Source organism: Neopsephotus bourkii, unplaced genomic scaffold, assembly GCF_033783945.1.
Source record: "Neopsephotus bourkii isolate Nb327-2 ecotype Australia unplaced genomic scaffold, CSIRO-AGI_Nbou_v1 NB_1629, whole genome shotgun sequence".
Taxonomy (NCBI): domain Eukaryota; kingdom Metazoa; phylum Chordata; class Aves; order Psittaciformes; family Psittacidae; genus Neopsephotus; species Neopsephotus bourkii.
This window is the reverse complement of record NW_026902104.1, coordinates 802,214-829,970: the sequence shown is the minus strand read 5'-3', so window position 1 is coordinate 829,970 and position 27,757 is coordinate 802,214. Positions and strand designations below refer to the sequence as shown.

At 42.2% G+C, this 27,757-nt stretch overlaps 1 protein-coding gene across 1 annotated transcript; it reads right to left on the bottom strand.

Moving 5' to 3' along the window:
* Positions 1–1,118: 1,118 nt before the first annotated feature.
* PIK3R4 (phosphoinositide-3-kinase regulatory subunit 4) lies at positions 1,119–24,683 on the bottom strand. Its single transcript, XM_061373159.1, has 19 exons — positions 23,924–24,683; positions 22,570–22,703; positions 21,813–22,395; positions 19,460–19,594; positions 17,376–17,597; positions 14,755–14,928; positions 13,450–13,595; positions 11,193–11,396; positions 10,775–10,976; positions 10,028–10,227; positions 8,882–9,092; positions 8,422–8,587; positions 7,513–7,677; positions 5,694–5,905; positions 5,297–5,428; positions 4,227–4,327; positions 3,083–3,171; positions 2,551–2,659; positions 1,119–1,737 (listed from the first exon to the last, which is right to left on the bottom strand). Exons 1-19 carry the CDS (start codon positions 24,651–24,653, stop codon positions 1,567–1,569), a joined length of 4,086 nt encoding a protein of 1,361 aa, XP_061229143.1. The 5' UTR covers positions 24,654–24,683; the 3' UTR covers positions 1,119–1,566.
* Between the last annotated feature and the right edge of the window lie 3,074 nt (positions 24,684–27,757).

Here is a 27,757-nt window from a genome sequence, read left to right as displayed (position 1 = left end):
CCGACCGCCTGCTCCCCTGGGCACGCCCACCTGCCCTCACTGAGGCTGCCCCGGTGCCAGCGGCTCCGGAGGAGGGTGGAAAGGGGAGCGCGCATGCGCTCAGGGGGGTGCCCGTGCTTTGGGTTTTAGGGTGTAGGAGCGCGTGGGAGTGAGGGCGCAAGGAGGCGGAAACGAGAGCACGGGGTGTGGGAGCAAGGCGAGGGCATGGGGTGGTAGGAGCGAGACGAGGGCAGGGTGTGGAAGTGAGCGGCGAGGGCATGGAGAGGGTAAAGAGCAGTGGGAGCGACACAAGGGCATGGGTCGGTGGGAGCGAGGAGAGGGGCACAGGGCAGCAGGAGTGAGGTGAGGGCATCGAGTGGTATGAGGGAGATGAGGCCAACGGGTGGGAGTGAGCTCAGGGCACAGGGTGGTGGGAGCGAGGAGAGTGCAAAAAGCAGTGGGAGCAAGACGAGGGCACGGGGCAGCAGCAGCAAGGGAAGAGCGCAGGGCTGGGGGAGCAAGGCAAGGGCAAAGGGAAGCAGGAGTGAGGTGAGGGTACGGGGTGGCAGAAGTGAGGAGAGGGCAAAGAGTAGTGGGAGTGAGATGGCACAGGGTGGTGGGATCAGGTGGAGGCACAGGGCAGTGGGAATGAGGCAAGGGCAAAGGGCGGGAGTGAGGTGAGGGCACGGAGTGGTAGGAGTAAGATGAGGGCACAGGGTGGTGGGATCAGGTGAGGGCACGGCTGTGGGAGCAAGGTGAGGGCAAAGGGCAGGAGTGAGGTCAGGGCACAGGTTGGCGGGAAGGAGGCAAGAGCATAGGGCAGTGGAAGCGACGTAAGGGCAAAAGGCAGGAGTGAGGTGAAGGCACAGAGTGGTAGCAGTGAGGAGAGGAGAAAGAGCAGTGGGATGAGGTGAAGCCACAGGGCAGCAGGAGTGAGGTGAGGGCATGGGGCAGTGGGAGTGAGGTGAGGGCAGAGGGCGGGAGTGAGGTGAGGGCACTGGGCAGCGGGAGCGAGGGGGCAGTTAAGGATCTGACTCACGGGTAAGCTGATCTCAAACTACAGTTAGCAGCCCAATGGCACTGGCAGCTGAGACCAGAGACATTGCAGAGGTTGTAAAAAACCCCAAGTACCAAAGAGGGAAGCTCAAGTGGACTTTATTACAGTTATTAGAATGTACAGGTACATTAGTGCACTGGTTCTTGTTTCATTTCTCAGACTGCACGTATCAGACACTGAAGTACTTCTATCAGCTCTTTGCTTTTAGAACCTTTAAGAATGTATGACCTGGGACATCTTTAAATGGTCTTCTGAAAGATTCTAAAAGAACAATGTAGTCAAACCCAGGCTAAACGATTTCTTCATAGACTGGCATTGTGTGGAAATGGTATAGATACAAAACATCTTTATTAAAAGAAGTGATTAAGAAGTGCTAACAGGGTGGCAAGATACAGATAACCAGTTTTATCATCAGCTTTGCAGTCTTTAAAGACCATTCTATTCCATGATCTGGAAACAGTCCTTGAAAACTTCATTATAACACTATTTCTTTATTACAAATATTTACATACTGTATATTAGTGCAACCTCTATTTCCACACTTTAACGATTCCATCCCTTGATGCAGTTACTATAAACCCTTGCGTCGTCTGGAAAGTTGCGATATCTGTGATGATATCATGATGCCCGACTGGGAGAGACTCTGGACCTTTCCGAGGGGTCTCATCAGTGGGCCCCAGTTTTTGCTTGTTTTGAATTTCCTGTACAAAAACAAAGTGAGAAACATTATTTACAGAAGGGTGAGCATTTGCAAAGGGGAACTGTCACACATACTAGGTTCTCAGTGTAAAAAGACCAAAAACCTCTTAAAGCAAACAAAATAACACAAAATTACTCCTTGATTCATTTATTTTCATTACACACAACCTAATTCTTAATCTGGACTGACATTACAGGTGTAACTAGGGATTTTTTTTTTCCTCATATTTATTTCAATTACACTTACTACTAAGATTTGATATTCCTATAGGGGAAAAAGAAGCTACAGCAACACATACATCTTCCCAAAGGTTTTATAAAACTGGTTCAACAGAATGAATGTAATTGTTCAAGAACTTCAGATGAAGGAGCACTAAAATATCACAGTGCACAGGCAGACCCTCTCTGACTTTTCCAGTCACCTTTGAAATACCATTCATTCAACTGAACTGGAACAAAACATAGTGCTTATTTAACAATCAGCAACACTGTCAGTTCCAAAAGTCACTCTCAGGGTGTAATAAAACCCTCAGAGTTCTGCTACCATATCATTTTGGGGCCAGTACCTCTCACACTGTCTTGCTGAATCCTACTCATGAGACATCCCAAAGACTGATCAACGTCAAAAGTGTTAAAACACTAGATTCCAATATCCAAAAGAAACATGTAACTCTGGCCTGAAAACGCAATACCAACACCATCCGTAAAAGATAAAAGTAAGGTAATTATAATTAAAGCTACCATGTAATTAGCATGACCCATGGGGCCATCCAAAAGGCAAGGAGAATAGATGTCTATCAAACAAAGCAAAATACCTGAACCACCTCTGTGCCCTCAATTATCTTCCTGTAGTAGGAAACAGATGGGCAATTAGAACTTCCAGCAACAACATACGATCTCTCAGGGTAAGCAAGATCCCAAAACCTAAACACAAAGGAACAAAAATTAAGCCGAGATGCTCAATTTTATCATGTTAATATAGCTGTTTAAAAGCTGTTTTGCTCTAATGTTGAAAATGAGTGGGTACAAGTGTTATTTCCCTTCTACACTTAGTGGAAAAGTGTGCATAAATACAACATTCGTCTCAAGCTTACACATGATTCTATTGCCAATGCAGTCTATCAAGAACCTTACAGAAGGGTACATGTGTTTCAGAGAAGCACCAAGTTTTGCACTACTTTTGCTGAGAACAATTCTCTCTGTTTACTGATGCTTACTAAATGAACACTTCTTCAGCAATATTGTTTTGACTTCTCGGAGCTTACTTAGGCAATACTTGGCAACATTTAGCGTATCAGCAGGGGTGGAGGGGAGGGTGTCAAACAAAATAGTTGCTAGTTTTATTACCTTATTTTCATGTCTGAGCCTGCTGTCAGTAATATGGGATTACCAGATGCTGGGCTACAGTATATTCCATGGATGCTGTGAGGAGAAGGCTAGTAGGGAAAAGGGATATATAAAAATATTACCAATAGCTGTTGCCATGCTTCAGAAAGGGAATTCATTCTTTACCACATTCATCCTCTCAATTCCCAAATCTTTCTGACAAATGCCAAGTTACTTCAGTAGGCCACATCTTAATATATTAAGGTAAATTGCTTCTCTACATTTTAGAGAGCAATGCAGCAGATTTAATGCTTGTCTGGAATCTTGGAAATTACATTCTCAATGGCAAATGGAAGAGATTATTTCTAAAAGAATAGAAAGGCAAATCATATTGAAAAGCACATGGATGTTCAATTTTTATGGTATGATGGCATTAAGGGATGGATATACAATAGAAAATTAGCTTCAATCATAGAGCTTCCTGTGAAAAGGGCATGATCAAAATAAACTCAACTTTCAGTCTTTATAGCCTGTACAAATTCAAGTTTAGGTAGATTCCAGATCTACCTAACCAACAGACTCCAGATCTATAAACCAACATAGAAGCAGCTGTAATTATTTTGTGTATGTATTTGTATTTTAAGAACAATAAATATCCCAGATTGCTCCTTCCCCAGTTAACTCCTTGAACAGGAGCAAATTCACGTTTTAAATTAGCAGTTCAGTATAGTAGTGACATTGTATTACAGAAAGAATGTGCAAAGAAGCATTCACAATCCCAGAAATAGCATGTAAAAGTAAGTACAATGCCACGCCATGAGTTTTGGCTTTGCCCTAATCTTCACAGGCTTGACAGGCTTTCTGCTTTTCTAAGAACATGACTGTATATAGCAAATGAGTATTACAAGTACAAGTAAGTATTACAAGTACATTCCACAGACAGCAAAAGATACCAGTGAAGGTTCAGGTTACACTGCTGTTTTACAAAGGGAATTTGATTTTGACACAAAACAATTATGGTGCCAAAATAAATCCCAGGGCAAGTTCAGGTGCCGAATTGCCTCAGCCATGGAAACACATAACTGTGCTGATGCACAGCATGGAGTCTGAGATTGCTCTAGCCCTGGCTACACAACTGAAAAACTGGAAAAGAAGAAAACCAGACCTGCAGTTCTGAAAGAGGAGGTGCACTGCTGGCCCACAAAGTGAAACGTCGATCACCAGTTTCCATATCCCACATGGAGACTTCATTATTGCCTTGAACAGCTACAGGAAAGATATTGCCAATGCAAAAATATAAACCAGGTTGGCTGGCTCTCACTACCTGTTCTACTGACATGACAGAGGATAAAACATAGAAACACTCTCACCTTGCTCTCAGCAGCATCTGTGTTACTGTTATTCTAGCACTAAAGCCATGCACATGGTTTTTTTCCACTTACCACTTAAAAGCAGCTACACTACAGCTAAAAGGGTCTAATTTCAGGAGTTTAAATTAAATCTGCTTTAATCTCCAGGCCTTTAAAAAGGTATTAAAACCTCCTTTTCCCCCCCAAGATAACTTTTCATCCTTTGACAAACACGAAACTCAAGTTACTCTCATCTTACAGCAACTTTGTAAATTTTGTTATTGCAGGATTAGTTTAAGCTACTTGTCCATTTCAGAATTTATTCCCCACACAAACACTTGAAAGTATATAACAGTGCTACATGCAGTGAGAATAAAGCAGTTGTGAGCATACCAAATGAGGAACGGTGGGAGATGTTCAAAAGCTCTAACCCATGACACAGCTGCGTTAGATTCATGTGGGAATTGGAACGAGATAGCCTTTCATTCTCTGCTGTACAGAGGCATTGAAGGCAGTGGCAGAATTCCCATCAACTTCAATGTATGCCATGAGTTTGGGTTCTATATTTTATACGGTTTTGTCCTTGAAAAGTGATGTGGTAGACAGCACACATGAAGTGACTCTTTAGTGATCAGAAGATGAGAATTGTAAAGCCTGTTAGTAATTTTCGTAATGGCTTAACACTGTTTTTTTTATCTTCCTCTCTCTTTTTCAATTTCAGAAATCCAGGAAGAGCAGTGGCAGAATACAAGTATGAACACAAGTATACTCTCCACAGCACATGAGAAACTGCAAGGGAATAAAAACACTCCACCTAGGGCTTGAAGCAGAAACTAAACAGAAGCAACCTCTGGCAATGGTGAGGCAAGTTTAAGACATCCTTTACCTGCAATTACCCAGGACTGATAGACAGGATGCATGAGCAAACGTCTGATGCGGGCCTTAGAGGGATGAGAATGGCTGGAGATAGGCAACTGAAACCTCATGTCCCAACATGCCATGGTACCATTGCTTGTTCCTGGTGAAAGAAACCTCATCATAATCAGAAGCATAAATATACGGGAGTTTGCCCATCTCCTTGTGCTCTGTTCCTATGGAGATAGACCTCAGCCTCAAGCATTAAAGGTCAGAACAATTTCCACAAATAATCAGGAGTTTTTTGTCTCCTCTTGTTTCAGAAAAGCATATACTAGGCAAGTGAGATCAAGCAAAAGTTTGAGCTACAGTTACTGTAAAAGAAAACCAGAAGGGGAGGGAGAGGCTAACAAGAAATACAGGCTTACCAATACACAGCCAGCACTGGTGTATGTCAACAGCAAATGAAGTTATAAGGCCTAACTTCAAATCATGTTTCAGCGTCCAAGCATTGCTGCTAGATCGCAAATCCCATCCAACCAGAGATCCATTAACTGTACCGTAAGCCAGTACTGACTGGGCTCCTGAATTAAAGTGATGCATATCTACCACACAGCCATCATCCTTCAGATCTAAGGACCTGGATTAAAAGAATAAATTAATTTAGAAATAGGTATTACTCCCTTTAAGACTCCTTCCAATAGCTAATGCTGAACATTTTCCTTTTCATGTCACTTCTCAAGGCATCTGTCAGAAACAAATTTGTGATTTTAGTACAACAGATGCTTATGGTCTTTTAAGTCTCTCTGCCAATAGGACCTGTGAGCCTTATACAAACTAGTAAAAGGCTGGCTCTTTGCAAACATAAACACAGCTCTGTGCTCTGGGTCTCTCAGTCCTGCACCCATGTCAGGGCAATCCCAAGCACAACTACAGGATGGGCAGAGAATGCACTGAAAGCAGCCCTGAGGAGAAGGCCTTGGGGTGCTGGATGAGGAGAAGCTCAACATGACCTGACAATGTACACTCACAGCCCAGAAAGCCAACTGTGTACTGGGCTTCATCAAAAGAATTGCGACCAGCAGGTTGAGAGTGGTTATCCTGCCCCTCTACTCCGGTCTTGAGAGACCCCATTTGGAGTACTGCATTCAGCTCTCAGGCTCCCAACATAGGAAGAATGTGGGACCTGTTGGAGCAAGTCCAGAGGGCCATGAAGATGATCAGAGGGCTGGAGCACCTCTCCTGTGAAGACAAGCTGAGAGAGCTGAGGTTGTTTAGCCTACAGAAGAGAGGGCTCTGGAGAGATCTTATAGCAGCCTTCCACTGCCTAAAGAAAGCCTACAAGAAATCCAGAAAAGGACTTTTTACAAGAGCATGTAAAGGTAAGACAAGGGGGAATGGTTTTAAACTGAAAGAGGGTAGATACAGATTAGACATTAAGAAGAAATTACTAAGAGGGTGGTGAGACACTGAACAGGCTGCCCAGAGAAGCTGTGGCTGCCCCATCCCTGGCAATGTTCAAGGCCAAGTTGGACACAGGGGCTTGGAGCAACCTGGTCTCGTGGAAGGTGTCCCGCTTTAAGGTCCCTTCTAACCCAAACCAGTCTGGGATTCTGTAATTCATGCTCCATCCATCAGATATTCATCTACCCAGAATTTACAGGAACACCCCTGTTCATGTTATCCTGCCAGCACTGTCATCAATCACTTACTGTCTGTGCAAATGGACACTTTCTTCAGGCAGAAATACAGTGTATACCAAAAGGGAAAATATGGTTTGCAGTTTCCACCTCCACTGTATTTGGCTTATTTAATTTCTGTACTTAATCCCAAATAGGAGAGGACATTTAAGACACCTTTTACTTCAGACAAAAGAAGTCTTTGAGATGGCTGATAGATTTGCTGGGGCCTGGACATGTCCCTCATCAATACAGCAATAAAGGAGGCAAGAAACTACCAATCCCAGTGCATAAATAAAAGAACTTGAGGACTGACTGTTTTAGGCTCACAGTAAGTCCAGTGACACAGGAGGCACCAATAACCTACAGCTATGAATTCTCAGCCCTGCACGCTTTCCTTTCAACACTTCTGTATGAAGCACTATGAATCCATGATCATGGATTACAGCCTTCCAGTACAGCCTGGGCCTCAGCCAGCAGGAATCCTTGAGCAAATCAAGGGATCTAATCGAGGAATATAGTAATAGCTTGAGCTCTGCAGTGAGATTTAACTGCTCTAAGTACATACCTGCTTTGTATTGGATGAATTTTTGGAGATTTAGGGAGCTTTGAAGATTCAATACCAAGAAGCTGGATGGCACCATTATCTGAAGCTATAGCCAAGTAATGGGATCCTTGGCAGAATGTAAGTGTTTTTACGTGTCCTCCAATCCTAGAGTATGTCAAAATTGATCTAAACAGTACAGAGAAAGAGAGAAAGAGAGAGAGAGGAGGGGAAAAGGATGAAAAAAAGGCATTTTTTTGGTGGCACTTAAAAACAATACTATTTCTCTCAAACACCTACTTAAAACCAATGGTTCATTATTTTCAGTGAACCATTACATTCTGGTAATGTAGTAACACTTTCCAAGTGAAAAAAACACTTTTATGTAACATTTTCTAAGTGTTCCAAAATAAGAAAACAACATAGCCAGTGCTGCCTTTGCAAGCTTAACTCTCCATCTTTAAGCCTCTAGGTTAGGAGTCTCCAGGTGCAGAAGCACACATCTGCCTACCAGGAAAACAGAAGTCTATCCTAAGGCTGTATCAAAGCAGCACACCATACCACCTGTGCTTCAAACAGCAATACAGCTTTCTGCATCAAGTATCAGTGGATGAGACAGTTAAGCATAAAGCTCATTTGTTCAAAAAACCCTCATATGGCTTTAAACAGCAGCACCAGAATATATTTATGTATGTGCAGAAATGAGATAAAAAGTCCATAATTACCACATCACTGCATTTGCTAGTGATTTTTTTTCCTTTGTTAACTAATCGAAACCTAGTATTTTATAGCTGCAAGCCAAAAAGAACATCAGTGTATTTCATTATCGCTATCTCCAGCACACTCACAAGTGATTCATATTTTGCTTCCAGCTCTGCTTTATTTTGCAATCCTAAAACAGCAGCCCCCAAACTCCATGAGTTTTAAAGGTACCTGGTTGTAGTGGTTTTTCCTTCCATTTTTTGGCTGTTCCAAACTTTCACTGTGCCATCATTTGAGCAAGTGGCAAAAATAGAGTGTTCATCAGAGACTCGAATACGGTTCACTGCAGATTTGTGTTCATGAAGATGAGCTACCAACAATCCTTTGGGACGCCATCCTACAGGGAGAAACAAAACCATGGAATTTGATGTCTAATTAGGAACACAAAAATCTCCCTGATCCCATCTACCAATAGCCATATCAGGATATATGAAGCCATGCAAAGACAGGCTGAGGAAGTTGGGGCTGTTCAACCTGGAGAAGAGAAGCTGCGTGGAGACCCCAGAACAGCTTCCAGTGTCTGAAGGGGCCTGCAAGGATGCTGGAGAAGGATTTGGAGCTTCAACATTTAAATATGTATATTATGTATGCATATTTTTTTGTATAGCCACCTTGGTGGCCTGTGATTTACCTGGAGGTGGGGGCTTGCTCTCCCACTCAGCATTCTCCATCATCTGTTTGGCAAGCCTCTCTGCATTACACTGCTCTCGCTTCTGCTGGATTAGCTGCTGAAGTTCTGTTTTGCAAGTGGTGATGCGTAACTGGTGTGCAGACGGGGATGCTGTACTGCTCAGCACCTGCATGGTCGGTTTCCTGGGCTGAACAACCACCCCATCAGATGCCTGTAAGAGGTGAGTACTTCAAAATATAACCCTTATGTTATAAACACAGATAGATCTTGCTCTTAAGATTACTGGGTCACACTGAAATGGTAAAAGCTTTTATTTTTTTTTAATTGAACCAACTAGCAATAAACTAGCATTAAAGAATTCATGTTCCATGAAAACAATTTAAAATAGTGAAAATTATTATTTATAGAAAAGCTTAACCATTCACTTACTCTACCTTGTTTGCCTAGTCTATTCTGTATTCTATTTGTAGAAACTGTGCCATGTACACCTCTTACGTGATTACAGAAGCAGTTGTAGCTCTCAAGACAGACAGAATTACAGGTTAGCTCTCAAACAATTATTTGTTTATATTGGGCTTTAAAAAGAAAAGTGTGAAGTGTTTCCCCCTTAGTTCAGAATGGACACCTCTTTAAAGCTAGAAGTTAATCTCCAACTAGAAACCAAATAGGAAACAGCGTTCAGATGCCTTCACAGCCTGCAGGACTTCCAGTGCATCTTTCTGTACTCAGTACTAAGTACTACAGGTATGGGATGCCTAAATGAAGCTGTGATGTGATACACCAGTTCCAAGTTAAAATCACGACATCTCTTCCTCACAACACCTATCAGGGCATGCAACTTGAGGGAAAGCCCCGCCTGCTAGAACAGCTTACCTAATGATTGACTAATTCACAAAGCCCCATCCCTTCTTGCAAGGCATCTACTTGTCAGCGAAGCTCTTCTATTCAAGTGACTAAACTTATTTCTGTCCTACTCTCAATTCCTACTTTCAGAAGGTGAAAGTCAGCTACTGTACTAGAGAAGACACCAGAGAATACCATGACCAGTGTCTAATAACCTCCAAACAAACAAAAATGCCACGTCCCACTTGGTTTTAAAACAACTGAATCACTTTAAGACATGAAGATAGTGTTTTTCAGTAATACCTGTGGAGAGGATGATAAAGTGGTACAAATGCCAGCTGAGGACTCTGAACGAAGTGGTTTCCCAGCCTGGATGGCTTCGGGATCAGTTGTTTGCCCATGTCCTTTGGATATGGGCTGGGAGATGTTTGTTGGTTCCAGGGACCCAAACATGCTTTTCCATTCTTCATTTACATTTGAGTCTTGCTTTACATGTTTTCTAGCTATAAACAGTTAGGAGAGAGGGAGGAGGTGGAAGAAGAGAATAAAACCCCAAAATCCAAACATTATCATGACAACATTCACTCAGGCTGGTCAATACTTTCAGACTACATGCAAATCCAATGTTTATAGGCCTGTTTATTATTTTTTATCTAGGGAAGTCCCTACTGCTAGGTTAAATCAGCTGACACAGATATATGTTAGAGCTCATTGCTTCTTGAGAGAAAACAGCACAGAAATGTAACCTTTATAATTTACGCTGTTAGCATGGGTCATTAGAGCCCTGGTTGTCACAACCTGCTAAACAAATGGTATATATTACTACTGCAAATGCAAAGTAATTTAAATCTTGTTAGTGGCAAAACATGCCCGTCTTTCACCACCTCACATTTCAAATAGCAGCAGTATTTTCTTATTGCAAACCCAGTAAGAATGGTGATAATTATGTAGGCTGAATTACTGAGAACACTTGCTGAGTAAATTAAAGATTTAATTTCTCTGACCCTGAAAGAAAGGCTGTACTTTATATAGACGACAAAATATACCAACCACGCTTGTCATCAGGCTCCTGCTTTGTTTTAACAAGATCCACTTGTCTCCCAGTTATTCCCAGAGATGACAAGTCAATCACCCCTTTCTGACTGCTGTCATGCAGATGGCTCTGATCCACTATATTTGCTTTAGCTTTGTTTGACTTCAACATAAAGTCTTTCAGTGCTAACAGTTTGTCTTCTTCCTCCTCAGTCATCCCCTACAAAATAAGAGAAAATATTATTTATAATAAAGATGTAAGAAGCAGTAGCATTAATTTCTGGCTCAGAAATGGAAGGAGAGAGCACACTGCAGGATCAGAACTTCAGCCTGAAAGTCCCTCACAGCAGCAATGGCAAGGTTTGAGTCTGTGGAGGCATCCAGAGCCCAAGTGTCTCAAGCCTGACTTTCGAGGTACGTGATGAAAACACATTACTTGTGAAAGAAGCTTCTTCAAAAGTTGTGCAATGGCAGGGTCCTCTGGGGGTGGGCAGTCAGGGAGAACACCATTCCTCTTCTTCTGGCGCATATGAAGGTGTCGGAAGAGGCTTGTGATATCCTTTGATCTTAGGACATAATCAAATATGGAACGGCTGACAGGCTCTTTAAGTACACTTAGCAGGACTATTTCTTTATCTATCTGCAATTCAAAAAGAAAGATCAGTCAATGTGGAGGAGGATGATATCCACATAAACATGAGGAAACCTAGCAGTAAACACTGTCACCTCATGTCTATAGTGTCTGCATTTTTTTTTTCTCCTACCCTGAAAGTCAGTAACTGGACAATTGCAAGTATGATACAAAAATTAATCTCTTTCCCTGAATGCATGTTCTAAAAATCATGCTTCCAGCACAGTCCTGGAAAGATGGTTTCAAACTTACAGTAAGAAAAAAATCATGCAGGACTTGAAAATCATTGCACACCATTGTGTAAATAACATAGATTCAACTTCTTTCCTGAAAGTAAGATCCATGCTGGTCACATCTGGTTTTCTCCATTCTTTTTCCCTCTTCCGCCAGCAGTCTCAGAATGGTAACTTGGTATTGCTAGGTGGCACTAAAAACTCTGCTACAAGTATGTATTTCAAACTGTCTTTCTCTGGCCTATTTACACTGTAAAAATGCCAACTAGAAAAGCTCCTCCCCTGTGTCAGTCAGATTACCAGGTTTCCTTCTATGTATACAAAGGAATAAGGATGCACAAGCATGTAATTAGGTAATATTCAAAAGCAACCTGAGACATTAATAAACAATCATAAGAAACTGATGAGTTAGGGCATAATTTAGAATCATTAACTAGGGCAGTTCCTTACTACTAAAGATTGTTCATTACTGTTGAAACAGAAAAAAACCCAAACAAGTTTCTATCCTCCCAGGTGGCAAATCAGTGTCTGTTTGTGTCCATACAATGTGTCTGAACAAACAAAATCTTGCATACAATCCATATTACTTGCAGCCCCAATATTCCTTTGAGTTTATACTTTTTAGTACTTGATCTTTGCTGTTTCAAGAATAGATCTTAAGATGGCAAGGGGAAGGCAAGCCATATCCATGAAATAGTTCCCCAGTTACAGTCCCACATTTAAATGGCTAAACCTAATTAGGCCCAAAATGATGACATAAATGCTTGTATAAAGGTTGGAATACTCAAAAAAATTAATGGGAGATGATGGGGTTGGGATTGCAATTGTTTCTTCACATCAGTGTCAGAAGACTGCATTCCTGTAACACACATCTCATAGCTGACCATCTACATGAAAAACAACTTCAAAATGAGTCCAAAGGGAGGACTTTATTATGATTCAACTCAATACTACCCCCTACTTGCTTACTATGTTTAGTGTGGCATAGTAAAGACTTACATACTAAAACAAAGCAGGAAGTGAAAAGACAGAAATTTATCAATCAATGCCCAAAACACTGCACAAGGTGTCTAGGGAGATGTAAACGAGGAAAAAGTATTCTTTTAGTGAAGTTACCACCTGCATGGCTTACAAGAAAATGTTATGCTGAAAAGTGCATCATGTGTTTCAGTACTGCATCTGTTTCTTATTTAAACACCTGAGAGACACATTCTAGAGGTCCTAAAGTTATATGAAATAGGATACAAATATGAATATGTTACCAGCATCATGCAGGTCATTCCTAAACATGTGCTTAATGAAATCACTTAACTCATCTATGCTGAGCATTCTGCCCTTGCCCTTGGCAGTAGCACTGCTGAAGTCACAGGCATGGTAATCGCTGCCTAACAGACTGCCCATGTTTCCAGAGGGTCAGGCCCATGGTCAAATGTGCTAGTGGGGCAGGGCTGGAATACTTGGTCTTAAAGATGAAAGCAGAAAACACACACAGCCAACTTTTCATGACTTTTAGCCTCCTATAAACTAGCACAATATTGCAAGAGTTTGATTATAAACAAGGCAGAGAAGGGCTTGAACCAAAGACATATCTGTTGACTTTCAGCTTTGTAAAATGTTCTGCAACTTGCAACAGATTTGAGACAACAGCCTTTCAAACATGAAAGGCAATGGCCATTCTGGCAATGTCTGCCAGCTGAGCTCCAAAAATACTGCTTCTAACCTTACTTGAAAAAAACCCTAACTAATCTTGGCCAGGACTATGCCCAAGACACACTTAAGAGTTGTGACTAGCCAAGATATATTCACTTTAATAGCATTTGAATTATTACCTGTATTATTGGTTGTGTGATAAAGGGATGGAGGTATGGCATTAGCTTGCAGTAGACATCAGCAATATTCAAATACTGTGCTACCACAGTGATAAATCCAACTGCACCATAACATATCCAAAGATTAGGATGACACAGGAAAGGTGCTGAAAAAAAAATTAGGCTGTTAAAAGACACCATTTATATTAAAAAGAGGGAATCATCTGGTATATGGCAGCCTGCAATGTCACTTCCTTCTCTTAGAATTATCCCGAAAATGAACCTTCATTCACAGCACCAAGATTAAAACACTCATACTGAGAAAACTATTTCATAGACTTCACTGTGTCCATGTTGCTCAGCTTCCTTACTGTTGCCCAAAAGCATATTTTTCCTGTTTATTCATTTCAATCCCTTGTTGTCAACTCCAGATTTGCAAAGGAGACTAATCCAAAAATAGGTCTCAACCTTATTCTGGGCTACTATGGATAATCCTAATACCAGTGATTATTTTTTATTCTTATTAGTTTTTAAGGAAATCTTTATTCTTTCCTTCTCCCCCTCTCTGCCTTGAAGAGTCACTACTTATATTGTAAGATTATCAGACTCAGAAATCTATCTCATGTATCTCTATGTAGGTTCTAAGAAGTCGTAATCAAAGGACTGTATCTAGTCACGAGATATAGTCACAGATCATCTGCCCCATAATGTTGTGGCATTTGAAAAGCCATAACATTAGGAAGAAGCAGACCACATCTCAAAAGATCAGTTGGTATTTTCTTTTCCACAAATATCTGGTAAATCTCGGGCACATCTAAATTAAACTTGTAAGTAAGGAGACCAACTCTATTCAAGATTCTATGGAGTTAAAGGAGTTTTTATGGTGTTAGAAATAGGATGAGAAAGGATCATTTATTGTCTGAAGGACTGGATTTCCCCCTTCCCCAAGGCTGATGGCTAAGAGTTTGCAAGTTATGGGCCTGATCAACTTCCAGAAGTAACCATTTTTTCTTTATAGGAGGTTGCAATGAAAAACAGGAAAGATCTTAAAGCAGAAAGCTTTTGGACTAAATATTGTTTTGGATGTCCTATATAAAAGTCAGAGAAGCTGCTTCTAATTCCTTCATCAAAATTAATATTTTAAGAGTTCTGAGCACTCACATGCTCTGACTAGCAATAGTTCATTAACAGAGTTTTGTGTAGATTCTAAACCAGGACTATAGGTATGTATATTGGACAGCTAAGCTGACAGTGAAGCTTTATGCAATACTAAGATTTCTTTTCCTAACTAGGAAAAACAATGTATTCTCCAGTGCTCCAACTCACCGATATCACAAGCAAACTCATAAATGTGGGGCTTTTGCAAGAGCCCCAACTGGCACATGCAAGTGAGAGCATTGAGGGCTTTATAAATGACAAATTCTTCAGCATCACTGAGACCTTGTTGAAGCAGAGGTTTCAGTATTGATGAGCTCTGCCAGCCAACATAAGCAGCAACACCTGAAACATAAAACGAAAACATAAATATCCAAAGTAGCACTTCCTTGCCATTCCTCGCTCACCAGAGATTAAAATAGCTGTCCCACAGAGACGTCTCAAAATAGATTATTAGTCATTAGGGAAAAAAAAGAAGCTTCTTTCTGTTCAAAAGTAGACCAACATTCTAAAAACTGCTTGATAAAAGCAAATCCCTGTGCCTGCAAAGGTCCTTCCAGATGCCAGGCATAGCTGTCAGCACACAGCTGGCCAGTACAAGTCTGCAACAGCAAGGCAAAACCAGCAGTGCTCCTAAGGGGTGCAGTGCCTGCATTTGTACATGGAAGTGACAAGTAAGCAACAACGAATGGTTCTGTTAGCAGGATTTTGTCTTTTACCTTAGCAGTGGTTGTATCATTCAGATTCTTGAAAAGTCTGATCTGGATACTGGACTGATTATCAGTAAGGGAAGTCTACAAGCACAGACATTCACTTAGCCACAAAAGAAAGAATCACTAATAGTCAAAAAGGAAATTTTAGAACAATCTTCTAAAAATCTTCCAGCCTGAACTGGCTGCAAGATTTGCCATTTAGTTAAATACTCTCAAATTATTTGCCAACACGAAGCCACCTTGGCCCTAGTTTAAAAAATACATCCGATTCTAAAATATAATTCAAAATCTTAGAAAGAAGCCAAGATCAAAAGCAAAATGAAAGTAATTCCTTCAAAGCTGCTGGACAAAAATATATCAACTGCATCAGAGTAAAATAAACTGCTTTCCTATTCTTCCTTTCCCACATGAAAACCAGCCACTGGCCACAGGAAACTGCCATCTGGAACTGCTTGTTTGGATTAGATAATCCATCTATAATAATTGATCTCTGGCAACAGTCAGGAAGATGGACCTTATTGGATTTCTCATCTTTTCTCTAGCTTTATATCCATCAAGCTAATATCCCTTACCACAAACAACTGGGCAAGTCCTCTGATTGTTCTCAAGAGTAAAGAAAAAGATTTTCATGGATAGCTCAAGCTTATTGATGCTATTGTTATAAGTGGTGCTTAGCATAGACCATAACTGCCTCTGCTTCTAGCCCAGTTACTTGGGATTGATAATTACCAGAAAACTCTAAATCTTCCCATCAGAATCAAGATTAAACATAAAATAACTTTATCACTTTTACTCTAATAAGGTAATAATCCATATACTTGCTCATGTATTAATTCTGGGCTTTGCAACCAGTTGCTACAAGGAAGAGAGGAAGAAGAGAGAAATAGCACAAGTAAGAAATCCCCTTGGTGGCACTTGCTACAGAAGGGCATCTGCCCACAGGCACAGGCAGCAGTGTCTGCACATACTTAAAACACATTAGAACTCAGTTTTAAAGATGTGCAAAAGCTTTAGGTAAAGCAGTGTAAAACAAAAATATCACTTTTGAACGTTACCTGAATTCTTTTGTGGAGGTTTTGAACAGATACAAAGAGAGGAGGAGTTAAAAATACAGATTACATGTCTTGACATTTACACTTAATTGTCTCACATCTCTCTACATGTCTTTTGCAAGCCAGGACACTGACCCGTGCTTTGGCAACCCCACTGCTCTTTCTAAACAAACTGAGACAAGTTACTAGCATCACACCTTGGCAGGCTTTGCCAGCGCAGCATTTTGTGGCTTCCAGTCATATGGAATGTATGCCTACCATTGTGGCCCTTCTTGAAGCCTGAACATGCTCATTTTTCTTGGCATGCACCTGACATACCATTTTTCCTCCCAGGTACTGCAATGGGAAAGTTTTGTTGACCCACAAATCCTGAGGACTGACTCTCAGCAACAGTCAGATGGATCAGTTTCCAACATGAACAGAATATTACATATACCTAACACCTGATGTCATCACTGTCAAGACTTTAGAATTGGTAAGTTCTCTGAGCTCACAGGAGTCTTTAAGTGAGGTTTTAAGGCACTGAAAAAAAAATCAATTCTAATTTAAGCCTATAACAACGCATAGTTTTCATCATATGAACATGTCAACTGAAGTTATTGGGACATGCACACATGTGAAGTGATGCCTCTACAAGACAGCTTGCAGAAGTCTTTGTATTTACTTGTCATAATTCAGTTTTTGATTTAGCGGCTTTAATAAAGACTCAGAAAAAAATAGGAAAGTCAAAAAAAAAACCAAACCCAAAACACCCCTCAGCATTTAAAGTTTATTTTACATTAATCTTACCCAGACTTAAATGCCTCAGTCTCGCTTGTATTAAAATAAATACATTTTTCTTTTAGTTCAGATATTTATCTTTGCTCCCTAAAGAAACATTTACACCCAATAATTCAACAAATTATTTTCCTATAAATTGCAGTAATCTTCACAAGAGAGGACTTCTGTGTGACTGTAGTTTTCAGCATGCAAAACTTAATTGACATTATTATCTCCCCATTTTGTTTGGCTGAAACCAAACACTTACCTACAATACTGTCAAAGAAAGCTCCTCGAAGATGCCAGTCATTCTTGTCGTTTAAGAAAGTGATCATATGAGACAGAAGAACATCATTGGCTTTCTGACGCCCAAAAAAGACACAGAGACGTGTTATTCCATTTTCCATCAGTGTTTGTTTCACAATATTCTCCGGGTCACTTAGCAATGTCACAACCTTCTGCTGGACCATTTCATGCAAGGCTTGCAACTCTGCATGAGACAACAGGGTGAGCATTTGGGTTGGAGAGGAACAATACGTGCACGTGCACTACCTGCTGCTAAAGGAATTACACTGAAAAACACCCGACTCAGCAAGATGGACAACACCAGAGATCCTCAACAATTTCAACAACTGGCTCCCCAAAGACCTCAGACTAAGCATGAGGTGGTGGCAAAGCAAGAAAGGATAGAAATGTAAGACTTTCTTCCCAGACCAATATGCTCTAAAATCGTTGTAACTTCAAGTAAGATGATCCAGCTTGGTTTAGATATAATAGGTGAAATGCAGATGTGAAGAAGCATCAAAATGAGTCAGTGATAATGTTACAACAGCCAACAAAATGCTTCAAGGCAATTCTGGTGTGATATGTTTATCTAACTATCAGTTTCAAACTTCATGGACTGATAACAGATCAAGAGTATATTTCGAGCTAGGTAGACAGTTTGGTTTCATTAAGGATATAGAGAGGAGTAAACAACACTTGAAAAAGCAAGAACTTCCAATTTCATTAAATATGAGCAGTGACCCTAACAATACCAATGAAGAATTTGAAGATGACCTTTCCCATCGCTTCTACTCCATGATGCAACTAAGAAAACATTTCTATTACATGGAAAACCCACAACTGCTAATGCACTGCCTATTACTGACAGCTGCACAAGGAGGTTCTCAAACACACAGTTCTCCCAGCTTTGCAGGGGTGATTACCATTTGCTTGCAGTCAGATGATCAGCTGATTTGCTTTTCATCAGGACTCTGTTCTGATGTAAGAGTTGCCTTCTGGGTTTAAATTTCTCATGCCTGGTTTCTAAAAGGGTAAAGTGAAGTATCCAAACTTCTTTCTTCTTTGTGTTACTTCTTTCATGTCTGGCGTATTTTGAGGGATAGGGGACAGTATTTATTAAAAACACAGCCTGTATGATGGGTCTTCCTCTCTAACTCCTTAGCAATTCTGAGCATCCTGTGACTTATGTGAAGAACTTGAAGGGGATTCTTTTATGTTTGGTTTTGGTAGGATTTGTGTGGTTTGGGGTTTCTTTTATAAATCATCATCCTGCAACTAGTTGAGAAATAATTGAAACATGCCTTTTGCTCTACCAGATGGAATATATGTGGCATGTTTACCCATTACAAATAGTAACAACTTTTAAACCACACATTCTCCCCAGCTTAGAAGACTGACCCAGCGTTGTTCTGGAAAGCCATGCACCACTAAATGGCACTGCAGCTGACACCCAGGTCACTTACTAACATCTCTCCTTTCCAAGGGAAAGAAAAAGAAAAGCCATCCTTAGGATTTTAACTCATTCTCTGTGACACAGAGTAGCACAGATAGCAGTGATACTGTCCAATGGCATCCATACATTCAGCACCTTCACACAAAAACAGAGACAGGAATTGCCAGGCGTAAGAACAGAAAGGAAAGAATGACTGCAAAATACAGTACTATGACTGTGCCAGAATTTGACAGGTTTTTGAAAGCTAACACTGCTTGCCATTTCAATGGAAGCAGTATTTGGAATACAGCCATGTTTTTGCAGCTGACTTGTTTACAGGAGTAAATGAGTAAAGCTAGATAGGCAACCAGGCAGCCAGCATCACAAATACCTTGAGAACTTTTGGAGAAGAAAAATGTGATCATTTATACAGTTTTTTGTCTTGCACAATGTTCAGAACAGAGGTGTCTTTTTCTGTATGGAACTGTAACAAACATGCTTTGACACTAGTCAAGACAAAGCATTCTCCCCTTTTAATAGGAAGGCTAAACTTTAAGATGTGAGGAAGAGCAGTGCTAACTACGAGCTTTAGCCCATGAATTGCTATTGTAAGCAGGTAAGGTAAGTGACATTACCTGTGTCATAGTTATCACTAGGGTGAGATGTTTCATCCGTCTCTTCACCACTTGGTTCATTTTCCGTATTTAGATTTTTCAGCTGTACTAACTCCAGAAATCTCAGAGCCGTTTCTGCCAACAATGCTATGTTTTCTGCAAAGCAAAACAGTTTGGTTAAGAATTGTCCTCCTTTGCCAATTTACACCAGTCTGACGATCCTCCTGATGTAAGATCATAACCACTGACAATACTGGTCATGATGGGCAAATGGGATTGAAATTACACAACATGCTTTGGTCAACCCTGACTCCAGAAAAACTGCCAGTACTTCAAATTACACAGTACTTTTGTCGTGCAAACAAGTGGAAAAGAATAACAAGCATAACAAGGACTCACTTCAGTCTTCTAGCACTAGCCCTAAATGCCACCTAATCTCAGGCTCATGACTAAATAACTTGATAGAATTAAAGGCCAATTAACTTAATTAACATGCCCATGTGGTAGACTGCAACAAAAGAGCAACAACAAACCACCATGCCAGGATACATATCCTAAGGGTTACCCTTGAGGGCTGAATTCCAGCTTTAAAACATTTGCCCCCATACCTCTTTATGTGATTTGGCACTGCTCTGCACTGTTTGGAATCTGCTGAAGCAACTCAGGTTATATTATATGGGTCAGGCCAGTGCTGGCTCAGGAATAATCTCATTGAGATAGAAGTCCTACTTAAGCAGCCATTCTGAGTGTTGGCCAAGACAACAGCAGCATGCCAATGGAGCTTGACCACAGCCCAGATCAAGTCAACAGTCTGAGCACTTCCAAGAAGTGTCCTATAGGAACACAAGTTAACTCAAGCATTAGGCTACCTTTAAATATATATACATATTTGAAATTTAAATTGCTTTCTTAAAAGAAAAGCTATTTGAAATTAAGGCAACTTAATCAGCCCTGACCATCTACAGTTCAAACAGCCTTTTCAAAGTTCAGATAATACTGTAGCTGCACTTGGTTTGAAAACAAAGTCAAACCACTGAACACAGAGAGAATTCTCTGTGTAAACATGCAGCTGGAGTCTATGGGCACTGAGACCTGTAGCCTTTTTGCACTTGCATAAAAGGGATTGCATTTTGTTTCTTCCATTTCAGTTTATTCAACAACTTCAGCTTGATATTGCTTAATTTAAAAATTCATTATGAATATAATTTTAGAAGGTTTTTTTATCTACAAATAAAAGTGAGACATGAAAATATGGCTCTTTCATAAAGACCTTAATGTGGAAGATCAAGGTGATCCAAAGCAATCAGTCCTGTTCATTAACCATACACTGTCTTCAACAATTAGTTTTATCAGCTTAGTAAACAGAAGGAAAACATCACCTGAGACATTTTCAACTTGATTCTGCATTTATGTTTTTTGAGGGGAAAAAACCCAAAACCAAAGCAAAACAAAAAACCTCAACCAAACAACGAAGCAACACACTTAAAAATATGCTAGTCATAGCAAATAGAGGTGCATGATCAATAACAAATATGGGCATAACTATAAAGCTTCTTTCTTCAACCAGGCAGAACTCATCTGAGTAATGTACAAAGAAAACATCTGCTATGGTACAAACCAGTCTATTACATAGCAGTTACTGTAATTTCAGCCCCTGAATATCAAATTTCTTTTTGTGGGAAAATAACTCTGAAGCATAGCAACACATAGATGATTTAAGTTAGTTTCATATTTATTCAGTTCAATCAGGACACTCTAAGCAAACAATGTGAGCTAATGAAATGTCAGCTGGGATTAACTAGTAAAAGCAGCACAGGGTGGGCAAGCTCAGAAAGCCCTGTTCACATAATTAGCCCCATAAAGACTTCTTCATTATGCTCTTGCTTATAGAGGGAAAAAAGCCAGGGCTGCTTACCTATATTCTCACCCTTTCCTTATCTGTAGGCACACCTACTGTGTGATCTATCCAGGCCCTAGCCCAAAGCACATGTACACATTCTGCAAGTTGCTTTTATGTGCAAAACTACAGTGAAGACTAAATGTTGATTAAGAAAAACAACCCACAACAAAAACTTTTACTCATCTAGCAGAGAGCAAACACATTCTGTCAACTATTTAAAATGCAGTTACTTAGTTTGGGTACACTTCTACACTGGAAACTCACCTGTTAAGTGTTCAACTCATTAATCATTTAGTTGCTGTCAACAACCTTAAGTGAGTACAGGTGTCTTTACCTGCAGTCATTTCTGAGACTTGGGGGAGATTTACTGAACCAAAACCAGCAAGCTATGTGATGATTTTGAGCACAGGAGAAAACAGTTAAGGACATACAGAAAAGCTGAAGATTTGGAGTTTTGACTGGATTTCCTCTTACCAGCATATGCAAGTCTGACGATGGTGGCTTCATCCTGGGCCAAGTGTGCAATACCTGGGAGAATGTATTCTGGGTAAATGTTAATGTCATTGCGTGGCACCTCTTTGACAAGAGCCAGAACTTTAGTTAGTGTCCTCACAGATTCTGCCCTCACCCTGGGCACAGAGTCGTTGCTGAAATGTAACAGATAAGGAGTAATACGATCCAGAAGAATCTCCACGCTTAATCTTGGTGCTAAATGAAGAATCAGTTCCAAAGCAGCCAGTTTGGAGTCACAGTATTTGAGAGTCTGTAAACAGGAGGTTATCACAGACACTAGAATAACCAGCCCATTCTCTTTTGTCTCTCCCTCGGCTTTCTCTGTGCGATCATGCCCGCAGAGATTGTGAACGATGTTGTCCAGATCTTTACGTATGACCAATATACGCTCATCTGCTGACACAAACGTTTCCTTGGCAAACTGGGCCATGTAAGGCTGAAGAAAAGTGTAAAATATCTCAGGAAATGCATTGTTACGTTGCTGTTTCAAATAATCCTCTGCTGCTAAACGTTTATCTGGCTCACGATGGACCATCTGAGTGACCTTGAGAAAGGCAGGAGGAGGAGAGAATGGGAGAGAAAGATTAAAGGTTTAAACATTTGTAATACAAAATGAACCAAAACCCAAACCCAAGCAATAAGCGGTTTGTCACCAGAGTAGGTGGAAAAGCTACAGAGAGACCACAGAAATAACTCTAAAGCTGTAGTCCATCCTTACCAGTTCTTTGATACTGCGGTCTTCAATCTTGTTTAGGACTTGATCGGGGGAAAAGAGGCCATTTCTGTAGGCCAAAAGCTGAGATAAATCAAACAAGGGTACACCTTCTGTGAAGAGTTCTGCTATTACACAGCCTGAGGAACAAAACAAAACCCCAAAACGTCAAAGATGTCAGAGGATTATAAACACTTTAGTTTTGCTTTCTATGTGCAGACAAGAATAAACACTACGTGACTCTTAACTTGATTAAAAATAAGGCAAATGAGTTGCCAGATTGTGGAAAGGAGGTAACATCTCAAGCTCTAAAAACTGGTTATTGTGCTTGGTCCCTGAAATACCTCCAAAGTATTCTATTTCAAACATGCCAACAGCAGAGCAGTTTGCAATGAGGAAACACGGGGCAGTGCTTTCAGCCACCTGCCAGCTGGAAAACACACCACCAGAAAAGGAACCTACATCACTGTCACGTGGCAGAAGAGCACCAGTAATTCAGCATAGGTTGGGCAGTAGGTCAAAACTACACCATCCTTTTACAGAAGGTGAAGAAACAACCTCTGCTTCCACAGTGATGCTGAGACACAGTATATATTCACTCACACAAGCTTATACGCCCAGTGAGAAACAACACAACTTCCAAACACAGCCCCCCCCATCATGTACATGACACATGTTCTATTCAGTGGTCCCACGCCTGCACTTTGCTCCCAACAGTCAGCATCTTGCTTTACCAGTGGAGTGCCCTGGAAGTTCGGCCATAAGAGCAGCTTGCAAAATGAAGAAACCATTACCTTTAAATTAAGATTTTCAATCACTTTTAAGAAAAACAAAACAAAACACAAACAAAAAGCCCAACCAAACTTACGGCTTTCTAACTGCTCAAGACAAGCCCAAGATTCAAGGCAGACCCCCACAGTCTGACTGTAGCGAGTGAGCAAGAGTATGCCAGGAGCTTATTTAGTTATCCAACCTCCTGCCTGGGGGGACAATGAAATGAGAAGGGGCTTCTAAAGCCAATATTGCCAAACTGAAAGCTGGTTCAGTCCCCAGGCAGCTAGACCTTAGGTGAACCACTGACTAACCTCCTCCTGGGTCCCAGGAGGCATACACTATGCATCCCTGTAACCTCAGCCACAGGGTGGTGATGGTCTGTGCCTTGCAGAACCATCTCTTTCCCAGGGCAGAGCTGAACCATAACAAGACAGTTTGCAATTTCCCTTCTTAGATAACATGGCAATGCACTGAAGTTACGTAGCTTACTGTATTGTGTACTTTGTGAATGAAAGGTTTGGGGTTGGGTCTGCACCCTGACACACTCATAAACACCAGGCTGGTTTCTCCTGACGGCTCCAAGTACCTGCAGAAAAGATATCCATTGCACGTTTTAACTCCCCTCTCGTTCGCTGATTGCTGTTTGCCAAGTCCACCAAAGGAGTTGAAGGGTCCCGCATGTTTTCCAACTCCGTGGCAAACATACTGCCATCGACAAAGCGCTCGGGAGCGATGTAACACGTTCTCCTCCGCGATGTGTCAAAGAAGTAGTTGAAGTCGGCAGGATTGTCCTCGGGGAGATAAGTTGGTTTGAAACTGGCAAAATCGGTTAGAAGAACCCAGTTCCAGCTGGTTACCATTATGTTCTCTGTTTTAATGTCCCCGTGGCGGACTCCAGATTTGTGTGCTTGGTCCACAGCAGTGAGGATCTGGAAAGCGATCCATCTTTTCTCGATGTTGTTCAGGAACGGCCGAGTACTGATCCGATCATACAGGTTGTCCCGCACATACTGCCTGAAGAGCATTGCAGCTTTCTCGGACAGGGTGGCCTTCTGGAAGGGAAGGCAGTTCTGTGCCGAGTGTAGCCTTATCTTCAGCTCCTCCAGCTCCTGCTTGTAGCTCGTCAGCGGTAAGGTCGGGTCCTGGATGGCAAACACCTTCACGACCACCAGCCCCTCCCGGTGCTTGGCTCGGGCGACCTTGAAGAACCGGGTGCTCCCCAAGCTCTTGTCGTACTCGAAGTCGTGGATGTCCGAGAAGTAGCTGTCCACCGACAGGATCTGCGAGGGGGCGATGCCAGCCAGCTGGTTCCCCATGGCGGCACCCACCGCACCACGGCTCTCCCTGCGCAATAACACGACGCGGGTTTCACACGGACCCTCCTCCGCTGCCCCCCAACCCCGCACAGCGCAGCCCCGCTCCCCCGGCCACAAGTGGGCCCCGCCGCCGCCACCGCGGCTCCCCCCCAACCCCTGCCCAATCCCCGCCGCCAGGGCAGCGCTGCGTGGGGCCGGGTCCCCCTCTGCAGCACTCACCGGAGCGGGCCCCCCAGCGCAGGCACAGCCGGGATCCCCCCGCCCAGCTCCAGCGGCGGGATGGAGCGAGGCGGGACTGCGGGCGGCGGAACCGGCACCGAGAGGCGGACGGGGAAGGGGCGGTGCCGTGAGCTCACATCCTGCGGGACCTGGTGCTGCCGAGCCCGCCTCCCCGCTCGGAAAGCGGCGTGGTTTGCGTTGATGCCTGCTATAGTGACACGGGCTGGGTATCCTCCTTCTTGTGTGCTTTGTAATTGAGAGGGCGGTGCGACGGGTGGAGGAACAGTGATGCGCTTGGGCAGCTGATAACTTATTTTTCCCTATTCAGCATTGTCAGGGAAGAGCTATAGCGGGTACAGCGCATCTGCTTCCCTGAGCTTGGTACGGATGCGGTGCAAGCTGTGTATCAGCAAGTGATGGGAGGAGGTTAGTACGTAGGTAAAACATGCATTAGTCAGGACCTTCTCTTGGCCAAGCAAACAGGTGAATAGCTGCCGTGCTTCCTTGTTCTGACGCTTAGCATCAGATGCCTGTGCGGAGTTTTTTTTAGGTTACCTCACTACTAGGTCTAAATCCTGACATGTTTTCATGTATCTGAAATAGAAGAAAAAGGCTTTTCATAGCAAGCTCTAAGTGAAACAAAAAGGGGGCCTTTCTCATGATCTCTAAGAGCAAGGAGAACCCCAGGGTTGTTTGTGCATCCTTCCCTTTGCTTTTTGCCTTTGCAGTGTTGGTTTTTTGCTAACTAGTAGAAGTAACACATTGCTAACAAAGTGATGCTTGGGTCCCCCACTCCAGTGCCTGTACGGTCGAAACTTACCCAAGTGTGTATTTCCACCAAGCTGTCCATGAGGTCACTTAAACACATCTTCTCCAAAGCAGATAGGGTTGTGCCACCGGCAATTGGCACTCAGGGGCTCAGCACATTGCAGGGCAGATACCTTGGTCCAGGCTTAGGGTTACAGTTAGGGCTGGGAGTAAGGGTGAGGAGAGTGAAAAGTAGGAAACCTGTAGGCATTTAGATTGGTGCTTAGGCATGGCTCCTCCTAGAATCCTACTTGTGCCCTTTTTTCCCCTTGGGATGCCATGATGTGGACATAATTGTTCAGCTCACAGGGCTTTTACCTGGGTGGCAGGCAGGGTAGGCATCAGTACTGCCAAGGGAGATAAGGAAAATAGAGTGAATTTCCTGCTCTGCTTAAGGCTTGGTCGGCTGGCTTCATGCTGTAACACTGAGGCTGTTGACCCCAGTGTTTAGCTGCTGTCACGGTAGAGAGGGGAATGTGGAGTTGTGACTCCTGTGCTCCCTTTTTGACTTTAAAACACAGTAAGCTGTTCTGATTACTCCTAATAACCTAAAACTTCATCCACTTCTTTTAGGGCATAACACGGGTGGAGACAGCTGTGTGGGAAGAAAATTGAGTGACTGCTGAACATCTATGGCCAAGTTGGACATAGGTTGTCTCATAAGTCAGTAAGTGGGTAATCAGAAAATCTCCATTAGCTTGTCTGCAAAACAGTTACATAGAGGTTGCTCTCTCTAATGGAAAAAGCTAATGGATTTAAAGCAGAAAGATTTTCTCAGCTGAATCAGATGCATGGAAATACAAGTTCAGAAGAAAGTATCTGGTGTTGTTCAGTAAGCATAAATCCCATGAAAGCTACTTAAATTATGCTCTGGCTGTGTGTTCAGTGAAGACCAGAACCTGTATTCATGCTGTGACTTACTTCCTGCTCAAATCATTGAACTAGGACTGTAGCTACAGCAGTCCTTAGTTAAGGTTTGACCCTCTCAGGGTTTGCTCAGAAGGCCAGCCCACCCTGGCAATGTGCCTCTCATTCTCTTTGGACAGAAAACTCTAACAATATAAAAGCCTACATCTCCCAAAACAGAGTTCACAGGTGTTTATGCTTCCCCCATGACTGAGCTTCCATCTCAGCTGTGAAGGGATGCCAGGCCCCATGCAGTCAAGCTTCAGATGTGGCTGAAGAGGAGCATCGCTGAGTCCCTGCAGCTTGGAATTGTTTTTCTCCCTTTGTTCATAGGAGATAAGTTCAATTTTCAAAAGAGAGTAGGGCTTCTTAATACAAAGAGCTTTCTAATACTAAGGGCTTTTTTGTAACTCCCCTAAGCAGAGTTTGCTCCCAGCTAAGCCATTAGTTACTGTCTCCTAGCTTAGATGTATTAAGCTATTAGTTATTGTCTCCTAGCTAAGACATATCGTTTCGTCTGTGCATGTGGTTGCTCTGGGCTAGCATCACCACAGTTCAAGCCAGTTTTTCAGCCTCTTGTCTTTGGGTGAAATCCCCTGCAGTACTGCCAGGTGTACAGTGGGCAGAGATGCTGGGGCAAAAATAGTGGCGGATTTTCATGCACTGAAATTGGAGTTAGTTCTAGTTAAGCTAAAGTGGCCACAGCAAATGGAGAGGGGCAGTTGTGGCTTCAGAGCAATAAAACAGCAAAAAGAGCATTCCTTCCTTTCCTCAGTTATATGCTTTTTAGGTGCTCCTCCAAATTGAAAACTAATAGAAAGGAAAACCTAGCATTTCACTGCGGCATCTTTAGCCAGCATTTATTCAGATGTATCCAGGGGGCTGGAACTGGATGAGCTTTAAGGTCCCTTCCAACCCAAACCAGTCTGGGATTCTGTGATGATTCTATGATCATGATGAGGATTGGAAATAGCCTGGAAACTCATTGTGCTCAATATTGTGTCCTATAGGCCTCTAATGCTCCTGCCCCAGTAACAAGAACTTACCCCATATGGAGAAATGAGTGGGAAGGGGTCAACATGCAAGTTGTTTAAAAAATAGCAGGTTGTCTGTAACAGTGGGAATAACTGCGTCTGTGAAACACAAAAAATGCTAAGGTAAGATTAGGCAAT

Excerpts from the sequence above, each read along its gene's own strand:
- PIK3R4 (XM_061373159.1), bottom strand. The coding sequence starts at position 24,653 with ATGGGGAACCAGCTGGCTGGCATCGCCCCCTCGCAGATCCTGTCGGTG. Across the intron at positions 7,678-8,421 it reads GGAAAAACCACTACAACCAG|ATCAATTTTGACATACTCTA; the intron begins GTACCTTTAAAA and ends TGTACTGTTTAG. Across the intron at positions 5,429-5,693 it reads CCAGTGCTGGCTGTGTATTG|GAACAAGCAATGGTACCATG; the intron begins GTAAGCCTGTAT and ends TTCTTTCACCAG.